This window comes from Pseudoliparis swirei, chromosome 17 (assembly GCF_029220125.1).
Source record: "Pseudoliparis swirei isolate HS2019 ecotype Mariana Trench chromosome 17, NWPU_hadal_v1, whole genome shotgun sequence".
NCBI lineage: Eukaryota > Metazoa > Chordata > Actinopteri > Perciformes > Liparidae > Pseudoliparis > Pseudoliparis swirei.
In genome coordinates this window covers 18631869-18650773 of record NC_079404.1, presented here as the reverse complement: position 1 = coordinate 18650773, position 18905 = coordinate 18631869, and the positions used below count along the sequence as shown (strand labels likewise).

The following is an 18905-nucleotide window of genomic DNA, read 5'->3' as shown; positions in this document are numbered from 1 at the left end:
TTTCTTTTAACTTGAGATCAATAAAACAGCCTTTATTGTAGAAAAACACAAACAATTTCAGACTTTCATTCAAGACAAGAAAATAACACAAAATTGTCTTGGGGCATATAAATAAAATATTTCATATATTCCTCACTGAAAAGCACTGGACACCATTAGAAACCTGTCAGAATCAGTCACTCTAAAACAACTGGGTATTTGAACCTGTCATGGCGCATTGGGGCGTGTCCAGTCCACTCTCCCTTTTTCCTAATGTCCACTCCTATGGTTCCTTACTATTTCAGCGGCAGCCGTCATCTGGTGGCCGTTTGGGTCGTCACACAACGCTGGTACAATCAGGATGAGACCATACTGAATTCTATATCGGGGGGGGGGTACGTAACTGTCAGTGTCCAGGTGTTAAGTGAGCCCATGCATTTGTAATCACCCTATGTTCAAGTACAACACATCTAAAAATATATCATTGTGTGACCGTTCAAATGACTTAAAAATATAAGAACGCTCGTCTTTGAGGCAGACCAACACGTTATGTGACATGTGGAAATATACCGCGCCGCTGTCGCCACGCGATGTTAACCAGTTCTGATTAGCTACACAACTGACTTAACAAATTATTTCAAATAAAACAAAACACTACACTCAATTGTTGTCAGTTTTTTTTGTTTGTCTTTTCATTCCTTTCACCAAGCACTTACTTTGTTTTTTACATTTTAAACAAAGTTATTGGAGGCAGACTTTGCGACAACCTGTGAATGAAGGAAATTAAAGGACATGTAGTGAACCGGCTGCACGTTAATTCAATACCTCTGGAGAACAAGCCATTATTAAAAAACATATTAAACTGGTTTTAAAGTGGACAATCATTTTACAAAGAAATAGTGTGCAACCCCGATGAATTTCTATAGTTTAAAATGTAAAAAACGAGACCAGCACGGGCCCGATGGCTCTGTGTCGGGCTAATGAAGGTGAGTTGTTCCTTTGAGGTTCAAACTGACGGGGAGGAAGCTGGTCCCTCAAGTCACCGCTGAAGGATAACCTCAGAGAGAGGAGTTCAAACAGAGTGCAAAGACGGACACATTGGAGTTCCTCCAAACCATCCAGCAATCACAAGAACATACGTCATCTGTCATCGTGATGCTAAAACTGCCCAGCGGCTCGACGTGAACCCAAAACCACCCCTGGGCTCAGAGCGGAACGGCTGGGGAGAAAAGGGGGAGTGCTTGTGGAGATGGAGTGAGCCGGTTGGACCCCGTGTTTGGTGTCTGATCTGCTGCAGTGTTCTTTGTTCCTGGGTGGTTCACAAGGAGGAAGGAAAGAGAGAGAGAGAGATAGAGGGCCGAGGAGGTGAAGAGGAGGTTTTCTTTTTGCCATCAGTCAGTTTCATTCAAGGCACAAGGCCGCCGCCACTCCTGGCCTCGTTCATGGATCCATTTGTTTGATACTAAAGACAGAAGAAGAACAAAAAGATAACCATATAGCTCTTTGATTACTTCAGAAACAGGACACAAGAGCCGTTTACTCGGGTCTTTATCGATGGCCTCAGAGGGAACGAGACAAAGAGGAGCTCACCCCACTTGTTGCCGACCAACACTGGACACGCAGCATGCCGGGTGCTGTAGTCTCCCTCCCCGCTGGGAAACAGATTGTACCAGAACACCGCGCTGCCCTGGAACGCACACAAACAGCCAGCAACAGAGGTTAGCGGTGTTGCTAAATCTCCAGGAATAGCCCGGATGCCAGTCTCAGTTTACTAAATACACGCTTTGCGATCGTTAAAGCGACGGTTCAACACGGTACATGAGAAATGTTCCTCTGATGACGGCAATGAACAAACATATGTTGGCTTCCAGTACTTGGTCTTGTTTTGCATTACATGGTGGCCCTATTAGAGGAGTGAGTGGAGTGGGAGAGAGACGGCATATGAATGTGCACAATAATTCGGTGCCGTTCCTCTCTTTTAGGCAAAAACAACATTTTGCACATGTTGATATTAATTCATATTTATTGTGTGTCATTTACTTCATAACAAACAAAAACACCTGGGCATTTATTGGTTATACAATGTGACCGATTCAGACTGGGCTACAGCGTCAGTCATCATGTACCGTGTGTAATAAGTAATGGAAGATAAGGGGGTACCTTTTGGGGATAAATTGCTGCACCGACATCTGGAAATACTGTGGCGCCACCTGCTGCTACATCACTCATCTACAACAGAGAGGGGTCAGTCATTTTCTATTCAGGCTAATATTTTTGTCGTACTACTAAGTAACATTTTCTGAAGGTCACATTCTTTGCTTTCTGCGTGTTTACAATCCATTTCAGTCTCATACTATTTCACGTGAATTTTGAAATTAGATTTTACGGCACAGTTTATCAGAATCAGTACCATTGTAATTATTGCCATTTATGTTTACACATAAAAGGAATTCGTCATGGCGGGTGGTGCGACATGTAAACATTTAAAAGCAATCAACATAAATATATATACATACACATATACATATATATATATACACAGACAATAAAGTGGTTTCCGACCAGTAACTCAATATTACTCTGTGTGGTGTCCATGGTCCTGCCAAGGCTTCGTTGTTCAGAAATCTACCCTCAACCTTTTAAAGTTAAAACCTAGTGAATGGCATTCCTTCAAATAAACTATCTGCTTTTCTTTTTACCCATTGACCCATTCACCCTAATCTTTCCCATGGTTTTGCTTGATAAATTATAAAGACAGATAGAAATATTTTATTTCACCACTCAATGACAATATCATGTTTTCTGTTTCTGCTTTATCCAACACTTCACCGAAGCTTCATGTTTTATATAACGAGTGATCTATTTCACAGACACGATGCTTTTATGGCTGCTGCACCATTACTTCATGGTGTCATATAATTAATATAGTTGAGATGTAGTGTCTTGACATTAGAATCTTTACTAGAAATTAAAATAATGCTCTGCATTTGGGAAGATTGTTACGATTAATATGGCCAGGTAAGTCCAATCTAAAGTCAACATGGCAGGTCTTCACATGTTTTTAGGGAGAGCTCACTCACATAGAAGAGCCACGTCGCGATGCGGTTCCCGGTGCCCAACTCTTTAAAGGCATCCGGCTCATCTTTCTGTGGAGAGAGTCAACATCGGGTTTAATGTCCTGACATATTAACACTGCTGTACATGCAGATACATTCATTTGTGTGAATCCCAAAGGGTCTTACCCTTCCAAAGTCAAAGTGAGGCTCATATTGACCTCCGACGCCATAATTTGCGACCTACAGAGAGCATTACAATAAGATTTGAATCGTACAACTCTACAAATCAGCTTTGAAAAGACAAATACACAAATAGACGGGCAAGGGGTCTGTTAGAATTCATATCGCATGCCTAATAAAAAAACAAAATAAAGAAAGACGGTTTTGAATGTCCTCTTTACCTGCAGCTCTTCTGCAGTGTCCATTTCCAGCCCTGTGAGGTCCTCAATTCTCTGGTTGATCGTGTCAATCATTGGATCTTCATAGCCTGTGAGCCACGCACTGGAATACGAGGAGGGAAAGCAGAGCAAATGAGAAGAAAGACATACATGCCATGCATGACAGTGATGCACACGTGTGTCCACTAGAGGGCAGTAGAGACTTCTCCTGGAATAGGCGACAGAGGCATGTCATGCTGCAAGGTGCCGCGAAAAGCTCAAAAGGAACGTGAAGTTAGACATGATGGAAAAGGGAGTGCAGATAAAAAGAAAATGGAAAATAGGGAACTGGGCCGAGATTCAGAACCTCCAATCAGCTCTGGGTACGGGGCTGTTCTGATTTCAATCTCTGTGTGTGCACTTCAGAATGAAGAGTCGGGTTGAGAACTTCGACAATATTGTTTTAATGGATTTAACTTTCCTGACACTACCTGCCTGGCATACTCGCTCTCAGACACCCGGCCTCAGAGAAGGCCCGCTGATGAAATAGGCTCTCGACAGAGTATGGCAATGAACTCTTTCTCTTGAAATATTAAAGCATGACTCAACTGTAGTTCTGCAGGCCACATCATAAGCCTTGAACTGGTGTCCACATAAAAAAACAGAATTGAAAGTGTGTGTGTGTGTGTGTGGGGGAGAGTCAGTGAGATGAGTCATGTGTCCTGTTGCCAGTTCAGTGAGCAGTCAGACTCTTCTGTTCACTGAATTTGATTGAGAGTATACGCTGGCTTACCAAACCATCAAAGGACCACCACACCCTCCCAACATCCCCATTAATGGCCATGCAAAACCAAAGACACGTGGGTTCTTTTGGTAAATTGCTACGTCTGCTAACTTTAAGGGCGGGGTGACGGTTTAAGGCGACTTATCCGAAGTGGACGAGTGCTTCTAACTCCGGGATAACACTTTCTCAACGTCAACAACAATGCAGGGGAATAACGGTCTCTCAATCTGCATCCAGACTCAGGAAGTTTCTAAATCTCTCTTGGCGATTCATGAGTTAAGGAAGCAGAGCAGATGTGCAGCAGCTGTAGAGAGTTCATACGGGGGAACTTGTGACAGATGCATTCCTGGAAAGTGCAACGGGGGATAGAGATCCAGTGCTCAGGATCTCTAATAACATGGCTCGCCTTAACTACAGAGGTTCCCGCAGCACAAGGTCGAGGAAAAATCAGAGAAATAAAAGGAGGAAAAAAAGATGACAGTGTGATACGCACAAGAGGACGAGTGGGAAGTTAGAGGAAAGAGGGAGAGAAGAGAAAGGCAGATCCGGTCACTAGTTATGTCTATGTAATTCTTGAGCAAAGCCAAGAGAGTGAGGCAATGCTAAAAAACTAAAATATACCAATGAGTGCCTCTGATACACCTCCTGGCTCACAAAATCAACCAAGTTGAGATCGACATAGCATTTCCTCCCCTTTCTTTAGCAGACTCCTGTGCAGAAACGTATCCACGACAGATCCTGAACGGACTTTAATCCAAATAAATAACATCCATTGGCTCAAAAAAGAGCATTCTTTACTTTTATTTTCTTTCACCTGTGTTTCTGGTGATATTTCCAAGAGATAACATATTGCAGGGAATGTGATTGGTAGACCAATAATAGTGTTACAAATGTTTCTAGCCGGATCCTGTGCCTCAGCTCAAGAGCCTTTTATGCTTTGAAAGGGCGGAGAAATGGAGTATCATGGACGGGAGAACAGAGGACACATGGGATGAGTTATTGAGGGTAAAAAGGAGGAAGACATCTCACTTTCTCCTCCTCAGCTATCCCCTATATCCTCTGCTCTTGGCGGTTCCTGTGTGGGCCTTACCTTTTGCTGATCCGGTATGGCGCTGTCTCCAGCACTCCTGTGATGGGGTTTGAGATAGTGGCCCTGCGTAGCTGAGAAGCCAGGGACATGATTTACCCACACGCAGACACACACACACACACACACATACGTAGCTGTGTGTGTGTGCGTGTGTGTGCTTGCCAAACTAGCAGAATCCCATCAAGCGTTGACCTCCCACCCCTCAAGGCATTAAACCATAGAACAGAACCTGTCCTCTTGCAGTGAATGTTACTGACAGAAGCTGATAGGAAGTAAACATGGACCCAAGTCGCTGCCTAAGAATACAGTTCCTCCACAACCCCCAAAAGGAAACGTGGGAGCACCGACACTACGGGCCGTCACTTACTCGTGGCTTGGCCAGTTGCTTGACCCTCTCCATTTCTTTGTCGGAGATGATGTCAAGGAAGCGGACGATGTAGGGGTGGTCCCACTCATCTTGCTGCTTGACAGGTGCCAGCACATACATGGGGTTGTGATGGTTGTCAAAGTAACGACAGAAGAGCCGGCTCAGCCTGCGGGGGGTCTGATTGGGAGAAGAGGAACCAAGGAGGTGAGACTGATGCGTCTTCATTAAGACAGAAACTCTTGTTGTTCTGTATCTTTTCGCCTTCCTCACCATTCGAATGCCCTCCCCACGACAAAGCATCTCGTACTTCTTCCTCTCCGGGACCTGTGGAGTTGCGACCTTCTTTTTGGACTTCTTCTTCACAGTCGTTTCTCTTTTCCCTCCATCCTTGTCTTTTTTAGTGACGTCCTCCTCATCAGCCTTTTTCTGCTTCTCCAACTGGAACTCAAAGTACTTCAGGTTGCCCTTGGCGCGCAGATGCTCTGGGTCTGAAAAGAGACCAGCACAAATAAAAGTGCCGATTACAAATAGTGACCTAAGAATATCAGACCCTCTGTAATGAATATAACTGGGCTTCTAACATGATATCATGATATGTTATTCATTCAGTCGGACTATGCGGCCCTCAGAAACAAGAGCAATGTTTTTCAGGGAATTATTTGAAAGAAAAAAAAGTGTCAAAACAAGGTCAGGTCCGAGCCTTCATCCGAATATTGTTCCAGACATAATGAAATGAAATGTATTGCAGCCTTAGTGTTAGTAGTATTCGTATTGTGGGGATGACTGTGGGTCAGAGGTTAAGCAGGTCGGCTTCCAATCAGATTGGCGGTTGTCTCAATTAAAAGTACGCATCAGAATAACTTCTTGAGTACATAAGTATTTTGTGAAAAATATTCCAACCACAGATGGTCGACCTCAGGTAAAGTTAAAGACGTGAACACGCACCTGTATTTCTTTACACCAGACGATATCCCCAGTCTGGATCTCTAAAGAGAGATCACACAATATTCTGTTCGAAACTAATCTGACGCAATGTTGTATGAATATTTTATTTTATTTCAGTTAAATCCCTGATGATAATAAATAGACGTAGACAGACGGCACAGTTCCTACATACATCCATAATAGGTTATATCTCTGAATGACTGCACAGAAGACTGTTTAGATTGAGGACAACCCAAAAGAAGTTCAGTGAGATTTTTATCAGGCCGATTTCTGACTGTAGGTCGTAAATAAATGGAATTGTTTCTCCACAGAACTCCACTTGGATGTTTTGGCTCGGACTGAAGTCCGTGTGGTTTGGAGACGTTCTCTCGTGAACCTCATTTAAATATGTCATGAAGTTCAAATTAAAGTCAATGTCTCAATGTTTTCAGACTTAATTCTAACAGTTCAGATCAACCCTAATGTGTTTCTTTTGTGTGTGTTCAGCTAAATCAAGGCAAGATATTTACAAAAGATGCTATCTTGCAAGTCTGTGGTGAAAAACTATCAGAAAAGAGCATCAATTCCAAATCCGTCTGCTGTTTATGTGAGTGAATCCAAAGTGAGATTATCACTTCACGTCACCAAAGATGCCTCCCGGTAAAACGTTCCAAAATTGGAGGGGGAAAAGAACAAACAGTGTGGAGGGACTCACCCAGTTCCAGCAGCTGCTTGGTGAACTCCAGGGCTCGCTCTATGTCCCCCTGCTGGTAGATGGAGTAGCTGAGGTAGTCGAGCAGCGTCACCCTATCCATCGTTGACTCCTCTCCTCGGTCGAGCTGTTTCAGGGCCTGTACCATCCACAGCTCTGTGTGGTAGTAGTCGACATCAGAGTAGGCGATCTTCCCCAGCTCATAACAGTCCTCCACTGTCATGAGGCTCTTGTGTTTCGCTCCTGGTATGCAGAGGGTACAGGGGAACAGGAGGACCATTGTCAAAGAAGAAAACTGAACCGTCCTCTTGAACATTTAAACAATGATAGAAACCAAGAGAAACCCTCCGTCCCCACATGGCCCGTTGTTTGCTGTCACTTTCATGGCACTTACATGCATTGTAATGCTTCCTAAAAAAAGAATTGCGTAGATGTGTGCCGTGTGGTATGCACAGATGTAAGGCTCTTACCAGGCAGGTCTCCTATAGAGATAGTGTTGGCGTCCAGTCTGTAGGTGTCTTGTAACCGGAGGAGAGCTTTCGCCGCCCCGGTCTGGTCCTCATCCGTGGGGAAGTTCTGTCTCTGGATCGTCAGGTTGGAAATAAATCCTGAGAGCGATGGACAGGAGAGCACAGAGACAGATACAGGAGGATGAGTTCGTATAAGATACATAACAACCAGATCAGTGGACAGTAAATACTCTCTTTATGGTCAGTGAGGCTGCGTGGAGTGAGAGGATTATACTGTATTAAACCAGACATGTGGCAAAATATAGTAATCAGGGTTCCTACACATTTTGACCAATGGATTTTCATGACTTTTCCATGACTTTAAACCAAATTTCCATGACCAAACTGAAATCTCGGTATAAACATGAACAATTTAGAAAATGTTGCGTATTGAGAGCGGACGCCGGCTTATATTTTGAGCGTCTTTCTTTAAAAAAATGTATTAATTATTTCAAACTCGGCATAAATGAACAGGTGATTAAAACAAATGTCCATGACTTTTCCAAAACCTTGATGATTTAAGTTTTTTCCATGACTTTTCCAGGCCTGGAAATGACCATTAAAAAAATTCCATGACTTTTCCAGGTTTTCCATGACTGTACGAACCCCGAGTAATGTGCTCTTCTACCTGAATAACTCACGTTTAGTTGACAGAGAGGAACTTGATCTCTATTCAGATGCATCAAGTATGAATGAGCAGCGCGGCTTTGCTCTAAACAAGCTAACACACACATGCTTCAATACTTTCCGGGGATTTTCTAAACTATTGGCACTAAGGTTAGAATCTGAACCAAAACCAAGTCGGCTTCATCTGTACCATCAGTGGTGTCACTGAGCACCAGGCTCTCCAGTTCGCCCCACTCAGTGTTCAGCCTCTTCATCAGTTTGAAGGCATTGACCGGGTGCCCCAGGTAGCCCTCGGGGTCCAGTACGGCTGTGGCTGACAACAAGTCCAACTTATCAGCCCACCTACCACGAGGACGGCAATGAGCAGTTAGATACATAGCATACCATCCACAAGCAACAATACCGTGTCAATCACAAATATTAAGAACTGTGTGTCTCTGATTTTGAGTGCATGTATGCGTGCTCGTGGACATGGATGCATATCTAAGCGTCTTTGAGTATTTTGAAAAGGGCTATAGAAATGTAATGTATTATTATTATATCTGCGCACTGATATTAATCCACGTGTCACACTCACCGTTTGATCTTCTCAAGCTTGTTCTCCTCTGCTTTGATGTAGTCCTTCAGAGAGGTGACGAGGTCTTTTTCGGTGTACAACAGATCTGTCATCTGGCCTGACGAATATACACATCAGAGGCTTCAACATCAACACTGCACTAATAATAGTTAACAAAGGGCATCACAAATCATATCACATCATCACAGGTGTGTCGCTTGGCGGTTTTACCGATGGAGGTGTAGAAGTCATGGCTGGCTGACAGCGACTGCAGACAGCTCAGCAACAGTAAACATAAACACGGCAGCTCCATCCTGAAGAAAGAGTGAGAGGGTTAGATGTATAGAGTGGGAAAAGGGACAAAAATGTCACTATATATTTACCATTTTGCAACAAAAGGTAAAGCAAGAGGATTCATTAAAGCCTTGAACCAAAAATCTTGGGAGCATCTCCTATATCTTTTTACAAGTGCAGCCTCCCAACGACAACACAACCAAATATAAGACTGTGGTTGCAGTGGTTTGGGTTTTGGAGTTGAAGATAAGAGTACGGCCAGAGTCTCCAATGGGGTTCTGTGTCTGTCAGACGGTTTGAAGGGAATACTACCCCTCGTAGATCCGCATGTAGGCTACAGGTCCATTTTATTCTTTAAATATTACTATTATATTCTTTAATTGCCGGAGAACACATATATGTGGAATTTGTTTAATAAGCAGATATCCTGCATTATATTCCATTATGTTGCTATAATTTGACTTGAAACCTGCCGTCTAAATTCTGTTTTTCTTCTTCTTTTTTCCACCATTATTTGCTTCAGAACAATTCACCACAATGCAGGGAATTAAATATTTGGTGCTTCAAAATATCATAAGCTAGAAAGTTCCCAAAACGCCATCTGTTTTCTTCTTCTGATATCGTGTTCACAAACTATCAAATGAAGGAGAGTGATAGTATACCCAAAGATGAACTTTGCGGAACTTCCGTGCAGCACATTGTGACGAAATGCTTGTAATGCAGGAAGTACACCGGGAGGAAAGTGTCGGGATTAAATGATTCCTACAGAATCCAAACGTATACAAAACAAGTCCGAAGCTGTGTCAAGACTTCAGTACTCATTCTCTGTTTTGGAGGGATGATAACAAAGTGGGAATACCTGGCGTGTTTCCAATAAGTAAAACCTTTCGGGTGTTTTACTGCATTCTTTGTCTTATATAAAAGACAAGTACACGAACAAGAAGGAGCGGGGCTCCTTTCTGCTTCTGTAAAAATCTACCTGACGGGAGTCAGTGTTGTGTTGAGCAAGACTCTTCTCAGGTCACACAAAACAAAGTCGTGGGTCATTTAAAGGCAAGTTCTCACACTATTCTGAAGCCTTTGATTTGGAGACTTAATTTGAAGTTAGAGCAAGTTTTCGAGAGGATAAAACATACAGATATATGTATGTGTTTTACTGCGGGAAGCTAAATCGTCTGTAAACATTCAGGGTATACAAAAATGCCAAACATTTGATGGTTTTCAAGTTCTCGGAAGTCAAGAGTTTTCTGCTTTTCTTGATCTTACATTATATAGGACATACAATATCTTTGTACAATTGTTTGGGGAAAAAAAAAAAAGAAATTAAACCGAATAAACCAAAAGTGAGCTGCTGTTGTTTAAAAACACGTCATCAACCACTCACGTTGGTGGTAAGACAAAACGTCTTCAGAGTCTTTCTCGACTGTAAAATATCGGAATATGGCATTAAATTCAAAAACGCAAAAGGTGCCAGGTATAATAAGAAGAATACCACTGTAAAAATAATATATTAAAAAAACTTGTCAACCATCGCTTACACCTTCAGGCTTGCAATGCACACACCCAGACGCACACACATATGCACATACGCACATATGCACACACACACCTAGTGGCAGAGTAAAGGTCATGCGTGAAAAGGGCATCCATGCAGATTTCTAAAGCTTTCTTTCACTGGGAGCAGACAACAGGCTCAGGCAGGTTCTGCCTTTGCCACAAGGACAAGCCTTCAGTGAAAATAAAAGAATGACATCACATGACATTTAAATTTAGGTCAGCAGCACGCAGCAGAGAGGAAGGAACATAAATGTGTCGAAGCTTTATGCATTTGGCAAAAGTATAATTAAATTGCATGGAACCATATGTAAGCAGAAACTCCACGGCAAGATGCAAATTACCATCATCCCCGACAGCTACGGTGCCATAAATATGCCTCTGCCACTTGGATTTCCAGGACACAAATTCAATAGAATATCATTATTCTAATGACAGGGTATCAACAAAGGTGTTGCTCTTGTTATAATATGTTTAAGTACAATGTCAAGATTAAAACTGTAAGCACGCCACTTATATGTAGGATCTATGTGTCATGTCACACATGGCAGTGTGTGGTAGTGAGAGTGTTTATATGCGTACATGCTCGTACGTGTCATGTGAAGACGCCAAAACATTCCTGATGGCTATTCCACGTGTGCATTGTCAGACACGTGTGGGTTTGTTTGTTTAAACCCGTTGGAGAAAACTATTTAGCATTAAACTTGCCTGAATGTTCAGACACGTTTGTGTTTGAGAAAGAGGGTTTATCACAGTGCTTTAATTTGGATTGAAGGACCCACCCTCAGAAAACCCAGATAAATCACGAGTTATTTATTGATTTACTGTTGTCCTGTCACTTCTAGGATTCTCTACTTTGAATGGAATTCCTGTCAACAAACTTGAAACCAGGAAGGAACCAGTTAACTTTCAGTTGTGGAATTTAAATGGAGGCTATAAAAGTAACAAACGCCAGAGAAATAGTCAAGGAGGGGAGTCAGGGGGGTTTTTGGAGGAAAAGTTTAACCTCTTTTTCATATGGTCACATACTATTAGTACTCTAGTTGAATATATATATATTCATACTCTTAGGGCTACTTTGGGTTATAAATGGTGCATTTATACTTCTTCTACAATCAATTTCCCTCTGAAGATTTTGTTGTTTTTATCAAACATCAAGGCGATTAATATCTCACAAAGTCTGCTCTTTGATTTTAAAGAAAATACACGAAAAAACAAAGAAGCTACGGAAAAAAGAAGAAAAAAAAGTGAAATGTGCCACTGAAAAACTTTAGCTTACAGTCGGAAAGAATAGGAAGGCTAAAAATTATAAATGAAAAGACACAGTATTTCCCTAGAATTATTCATGTACACATTGTGACAAAAATAGAACAAAAAGCAACAGATTAACTGACAGCATGCGTCTGCTGAAATGATCCCATGATGTCACAAACTGAGCATCATTCACACATTCCCAGCCCATTCAAGCCTCACAGGGTTTCTGTGTCAGCCTCACTGCAGTGTTCACAAAGTAAAGACTTCTCTGGTCTCCGTCGTGTTGAATAAGCACATTATTAGCAGATGCATTTGCCTTCACCTCGACCAGCTCTGCAGAGCTTCGCTGCGGAGTCAGATCACACAGGATGTGGATGAAGAGGACTGCCACGTCTTCGCCCCTCCCCGCCGGGGAAACTCATGCGAGAACACACTGCCCAATGGAGTCGGGCTGATTTCACCAGGAATAACCCCTCGAAAGTCACTGACAGCAGCGGGGGGGGGAGTCTTTACTGTTTGAGGCATGGCGGCAGATAGCGCCGTCTGTTTACTCACACAACCAATTCAGCTCGTTTTCAAACCGACGACAATGTAACTCCAAAGATTAAACTTCCCAGTCAATGTGAGCGTTCACCCCCTCGAATACCCCGATGCCACGGGCTCGTCGGCGGCGTGCAACATGGCAGCCTGTTCCCGCACACAGGGGACGGACACGGCCCGTGCACCGAGGGCTGCAGCGTGACAGCGGCGGAGCAGCAGCATCCCACGCTGCGTTGCACCGCAATGTCACGACATAGACGAAGTTTCATTCACAGGGGGGGCTGTGGGGATACATTTGACTCGCTTGTGTTTTTCTCGCCATTTACGACTTTCTCTGACTGAATTGAGCTCGTTGTACTCCGGATATTAATCACCGAAAGTCGGATATTATTCTTTGCCGCTGCAGCGAACTATCTTGAAAATCAAAGTTCCATCCCGGTTAGCTAGTTTCCGGCTAACGGGAGCATAACTGTTAAATAGCAGTAGCCTACGTCACAACAATATATACATTTAATATATTGTAAATACCGTATCTGCCTCAGGAGTCCATATTTACCTGAACGCGAGCATCCTGCGTCAGAAGTGTGTCCCCGTTGCGCGTCGGTCCGCTGACTGGATCAGTTGAGGTGAACACTGAGGGAACTCGAACCTATCTGGCACGTCTCTGCCTCGTCGGCCATCTAGCGGTAAGAAGGGCTGGATTCCTGAACGCGTGAACGCTACGTGCAGAACCTCACATACAGAAAGTCCTCCTGCACAGACGGATTGTGGGGGCTGGCGTTGAACTGCGAGGGGAGGTGTCTCGTCGTTTCACAGACATGGATGAGTAGGCTGTTCGAGGTTTTAAGAGTTAAAAAAAAGTGCGTGTGTGTGTGTAATGCGACCAGCTAAGGTCATCCTTTTGCCACGTGTTGAAATTGGGCGTTTATTCTTTTTTTAAACTCTAATTATGTCCACCAATTAAAAATCCCTTTTCTTGTTTTACCATACCAGTATATTCATTGTCATGCTGTATTCATTGACATACAGCTTTGACAAGGCACGTGTTGTGTGCCCTTGTTGGTTCAATAGCCCCATTCAAGCTAATGTTCTTTGACGTTTTAAACTGATTAACTTGGCCAAACAAACTTATTTCCCCCCATTTTAACCTGCCTCCTTTCCTCTTCCTCCCAACCAAAAAGTGTGACTGGAGGGAGGGAATTCCTGCTAAATGCTACCGAGTTCAACAGGGTGGAGCCAAGTGTGTGTGGGTGTGTGGGTGTACGTGCGCGTGCACGTTTGTGAAAGAGAGAGAGAGACTGAGAAAGGCTAACTGAAGTTGACTGCAATACAACACATCTCAATGGCATGCCCTGTGTAAACTTTAGAGAATGTTTATGTCTGTGATAAACAAAGGCCACTTGCAAGCTTACAGTCTGTTTTTTAAATCATGTTCAACATTAATAATGACTCAGAATATTATATAATATATTAGAATACCATCACGGCATGTTACAGAACAAAAACCTACTCATGTAAAACACGATAATTACACTTTATGAATGAATACTTTCTATCAACCCTCATCAAGCAATATGTCACAACATGGATAATAGTATGCTGAGTTCACAAAATTAAAACATCTGTATTATTGTTATTGTTGTAAGCGAGATTAATGTCAAACTTGTGGTGGAAATACTTTTTTTGGTGTGACAGTTACACCCAGACCCTCTGGGTTGTGTTCACTGTCTGTTTCTGTTGTCTTGGCTGTCACTCACCTTGTCTCTCGTTTCAGACTCCTCCCCCTCGGGTGCTGCCCTCCTGTGTGATCGCAGACCCCGCCCTCATTGTTTCCACCTGTGCCTCGTTACCTTCGCATTGAAAATGCCGGAAGGTTATGTTTTGATCCGTGTATTTATTTATTTATTTGTATGCGTGTTATTCGCAAAACTCAAAAAGTATTGAACCGAATCGCATGAAATTTGGTGGGATGATTGTTTATTATCCGGGGACCAGTTGATTAGATTTTGGGATCGATCGGGTCAAAGGTCATGAACAGGTCAAAATCTTTCGCAGAACTCAAAAAGTATTGAACCGAATCGCATGAAATTTGGTGGGATGATTGTTTATTATCCGGGGACCAGTTGATTAGATTTTGGGATCGATCGGGTCAAAGGTCAAGGTCAAAGGTCATGAACAGGTCAAATCTTCTTGAATCACATGGAATTTGGTGGGATGATTGGTTATTATCCGGGGAACATTTGATTAGATTTTGGGATCAATCGGGTCAAAGGTCAAGGTCAAGGCCATGGAAAGGTCAACATCTTTTTTTTACCATAGCACGATACATTTTTGTCCAATTGGCATGCAACTAATGCCAAAATGTTCATAATTCAATGCCCAATCTTGTGATATGCGAAGGTATGCGCTCTACCGAGTGCCCGTTCTAGTTCCCCTGTGTATTTAGTCTGTGTCAACCCCTTGTTATGGGTCAGTTGTCTCTAAATGTTGGCTAGTAAAGACATTTGTTTTTCTAATCCCACTACCTCGAATCGGCTGTCTGCTTCTGAGTTCTACTTCCCGTAGCTCTCAGTCTCTCGCGTAACATGTGACAAACGGGAGAGCAAAAGTTTTCAAGCAGAACATTTTGGAAATGATTACATTTATCTTTTTTTCGATCAATTATGACTTTTGTAATTGACTGAGTTAATGGAAATGTCAGAAGCAACCCATCACTGTAATCTAATTCTAAAATTGTATAATACCAATCATATTAGTGGAGCTGTAACTGTGCATAAATACCCATTTTATACACGCACACAACATTTCTAACTAAATATTATTTGTAAATATTTAAAGTTGTATGTTTAGCTGAGAGAGATTCATCTCACTGGCTCATTTCTTTATTAATCCCGGAGCAAATTTCTCTGCCAGAGATTGCTCAAAAATCACAATAATACAGAGAAACAAATATAAAGTGTATGAGAAGTAATAGTAGTAATATTAGCACTAGTGTACAATAGAAATGAAGATACATGAAAGAGAAAAGTAAACACAAAAATAGAAGAGGTAAATTACTGTAACATAAGAATATAAAGCAGGAATATATATATATATATAATATAATAATAATATACACTTTTATTAATCCCCAAGGGGAAATTAGTTATCTGCATTTAACCCATCCTTAATTATTAAGGAGCAGTGGGCTGCGGTATATATATATATATATTTGATCAGTGCGTAAGAAGTAATGTGCCTAATTTCTCCTCTTACATTTTTATTCCGAAACTGAAAGAAACTGATGGCCCATCCAAATCTTTCCAGCTATGCCACATTGTGAATCCGCTACTGGTCCAGTGTATCCTCCTTTCCATTCTCCTCCTCCCTCCGGTCATCGGCGGATGTCGCTCAGGGAGGTGAGTTTGCTCCCAAACAGCAGCTCCTCGTAGACAATTAGCTGACGCAGGAAGTTCACGTTGGGGGCCGAGCAGGCCCTCCTCTCCTTCAACCAGCACAGGGCGTGAAGCAGTGACCAGCGTCGATGCTCCATGAGGAAGACCAGCGTCAGTGCCGAGCTGCGAATCCTGCCGACACTGCAGTGGACGAGGACGTGGCCGGCGGGCTCAGCCATCAGGGCCGCGTTGATGGACCTGGAGGCCAACGGCAGAGCCTCCACCAGGTCCTGCTGGGCATCGTCGCTCAGACACAGCCTCAGGTAGCACAGCTTGTTGGGGAAAGCGTCGGGCCAGTTGGCAGTGGCGTTGACCACGTGTGTGATCCGTAGATTCTCGATGATGCGGTAGTCAGAGGCTTGAGAGGCAGAGCCCTGATAGAGGGCTCCTTCCAGGATCTCTGAGGGGTAGATGGTGAGAGTGTGCCGCTCAGTTTCCAGCAGGACCATACGTGTGCACAGGAAAGGGTAGGAGGCCCGGAAGGCTGAAAATCCCCCCAGCAGGATGACGGGGTCCATTCCCAAACGACTGAGCTGAAAGAAGCAGTGCAGCAGGTCTGGGGAGTCGGTCCTGGCCTTTACACTGCCCACTGAAATAAGCACAGAGGCATATAGAAGCAATGGCAGCGAGAAGGAGTCAGTACAGATAGTCAACACAACTAAGAGTACACAGCACAGTGCTTTGTGCAAAATGCTGAGGTCAGCATGCTAACATGCTCATTGACAACGCAAACATGCTGACGTTTAGCAGATATCATGTTGACTGTGTTACCTGTGTTTGTTGAGCATGTTAGCCTCAAATAATTAGGAACATTTGAGACTGATGGGAATGTTAGAAGTTTCACCGGTAGTTGGCCATGAAACAAAAATATTGACCTATTGACCTGATCATTGATGTGTTGTCAACTCAAACTTGGTGGAGTGAGCGGATAAACAAATCTGGACCCATCAAATTCTTTAAGACTATATTTTCCGTTTTAGTCTGTCATTTTAGTTTGTCATACATGTATATAAAATGTTAGCTTGTTATTGGTGTCTGAATGTGGTTTGCTGACCTGGGCTGCTTCCTTCTTCTGCATACAGCAGTATTATCGAATACTTCTGCAGTGCAATGCAGCTGATCAGACAGCCCAGCACGGGGTGGATCACCGTCACAGCGGCCCGCGCCGTCACCACGTGGCTTTTCCCGTACCTGACACACACAGTAACATCAGCTTCATACAATGTCTAATATTTCTGAAGGCATACTTTTTTTCTTTCTAGTGGCAATAAAATCCATTAAAAGACACAAATCAGCCCATTTGTTCCTCTTAAAGATAGAAAGGACAAATACAGAAGAAATAAAAGGCAAAGTAATTTCCGAAAAACAGCTGGGCATTGTAGTTTTCAACGCTGCATTTGATTTTAAAACTATTTTCAGAAGCGGACTAATTCAGATTTGGTGCTCTGATGACAATCTCCGACAGCAGGACGGTGTATTTATGTGGGATTGACTCAAAATGAACCACACCCCCTTCATTTTAAATAGGGAACATGTCGGACAGTGCACCAACATGGCTCAACGATGGACAACAATGGAGCCGTATGGCACAGAGCAACACATTACAGCATGTCAGGATTGAATAAAACACACAATACTTGTTAGTAGAATCAATTCATTGTCGGTTTTCATCTTTTCATTCAGAAAAAACATCACCACAGCGATCCTTTAAATTAGTAAATAGTCCCAAAAACTGTGCTTGAGCTAACTAGTCCAAACAATATTATGTGAGGTCACCTTATAGCTAAAAACAAGAAAAAACTTTACAGTATCGTGTTTATCCAAATAAGAAAAGCAACAGCTATGCAAAGTAATGTAGAGCAATAAATACTATCTCTGTGACGTTTTTGTTGAGACAGATGTGTTGCTTCAAAGCAGATAGCGCTTGAGGCCAGATTGTTAGTTCATTGTGTCTGACTCATACACACAGTGCAGTCTACATGTGCAGCGCCGACCTCTTTGTGCTGCGACAGTCCAGGATGAGGATGTAGTACGGATCATACAGGGCCGCCTGGCCCTCCTCTGCGCTCAGCAGGTTGAAGACTTGCTGTGAGGAGACATAGCCTCTCTCCACATACGGCGCTATTGGACGAGCAGGAACCAGCAATCTCTCTGGCTCACGCGCTGCTTGCAGACAGAAGAAATACACAAAGAGTATACTGAATTCATGTGTAGAGTGTGTGCAAACACCTTCGTAAGTGAAGACAGGGAGAAGTTAGAAGTAGAAATACTCCCATTACCTTTGTTATGAACAGGTAAGATGGAGGATAAGTCACTGCCCGTACTGTTGACCCCTCTGACACAGATGCAGCTCACTGTTTGTGACGTGTTGACAGGCTCTCTGGAGTTTCTCCTACTGTTATTCATTCTGACACGCACACAGAGAAGAGCGATCTAAGTCCAGTAATACAGCAACACGCAACCAATATTAAGACGACTCACCAACGCACTGTTTTCGTTTCACACATTTAAAAAACAAACAGCAGGACTCTTTACCTGGACAGTAGTACGCCCATCTCGTTTAAGTCATTGCACGAATCAGCTGTTCCCAGAAGCCACTCATTAGAAGAATAAAGAAACAAAAAGTCGCTGTTCCACTCATGGACAAGTCGTCTCTCAAAAAGCCCAAAAAAGGTTGTCAAAAGTTTAGGAAAAAACCCATGTTGCACTTTTTCTTGAAGCTGTGGTTTTTACTCCGCGTCGCTTCAGCCTTGCCCTTAAATTAGCTGGTAGTCTAGGAAACACAGGGTCGGTTAAGTGTTTTAAAGAGCGACACGGTAGCTGGCTGTGACAGGTGATGAGAGACCTG

At 43.0% G+C, this 18905-nt stretch overlaps 2 protein-coding genes across 2 annotated transcripts; both read right to left on the bottom strand.

Moving 5' to 3' along the window:
• Positions 1-11: 11 nt before the first annotated feature.
• Positions 12-13460, bottom strand: p4ha1b (prolyl 4-hydroxylase, alpha polypeptide I b). The gene is made up of 15 exons (XM_056434977.1): positions 13180-13460; positions 9213-9295; positions 9003-9099; positions 8616-8767; positions 7760-7897; positions 7293-7532; positions 5924-6141; positions 5654-5830; positions 5287-5357; positions 3437-3536; positions 3222-3275; positions 3060-3125; positions 2140-2208; positions 1570-1666; positions 12-1441 (listed from the first exon to the last, which is right to left on the bottom strand). Exons 1-15 carry the CDS (start codon positions 13191-13193, stop codon positions 1371-1373), a joined length of 1647 nt encoding a protein of 548 aa, XP_056290952.1. The 5' UTR covers positions 13194-13460; the 3' UTR covers positions 12-1370.
• A 575-nt stretch (positions 13461-14035) lies between these two features.
• Positions 14036-18463, bottom strand: LOC130207593 (uncharacterized). The gene is made up of 4 exons (XM_056436239.1): positions 18337-18463; positions 18037-18223; positions 17112-17248; positions 14036-16715 (listed from the first exon to the last, which is right to left on the bottom strand). Exons 1-4 carry the CDS (start codon positions 18461-18463, stop codon positions 15997-15999), a joined length of 1170 nt encoding a protein of 389 aa, XP_056292214.1. The 3' UTR covers positions 14036-15996.
• Positions 18464-18905: the final 442 nt, after the last annotated feature.

What these genes read in the sequence shown, in the direction of transcription:
- p4ha1b (XM_056434977.1), bottom strand. An exon ending in AAGCTTGAGAAGATCAAACG is followed by an intron (nt 8,768 to 9,002) that starts GTGAGTGTGACA and finishes TCCTCGTGGTAG; the next exon opens with GTGGGCTGATAAGTTGGACT. An exon ending in GTGGGGAGGGCATTCGAATG is followed by an intron (nt 5,831 to 5,923) that starts GTGAGGAAGGCG and finishes TCTCCCAATCAG; the next exon opens with ACCCCCCGCAGGCTGAGCCG.
- LOC130207593 (XM_056436239.1), bottom strand. Translation starts at nt 18,463, where the DNA reads ATGAATAACAGTAGGAGAAACTCCAGAGAGCCTGTCAACACGTCACAA. An exon ending in AAGAGGTCGGCGCTGCACAT is followed by an intron (nt 17,249 to 18,036) that starts GTAGACTGCACT and finishes TGTGTGTGTCAG; the next exon opens with GTACGGGAAAAGCCACGTGG. An exon ending in AGAAGAAGGAAGCAGCCCAG is followed by an intron (nt 16,716 to 17,111) that starts GTCAGCAAACCA and finishes GTGTACTCTTAG; the next exon opens with TTGTGTTGACTATCTGTACT.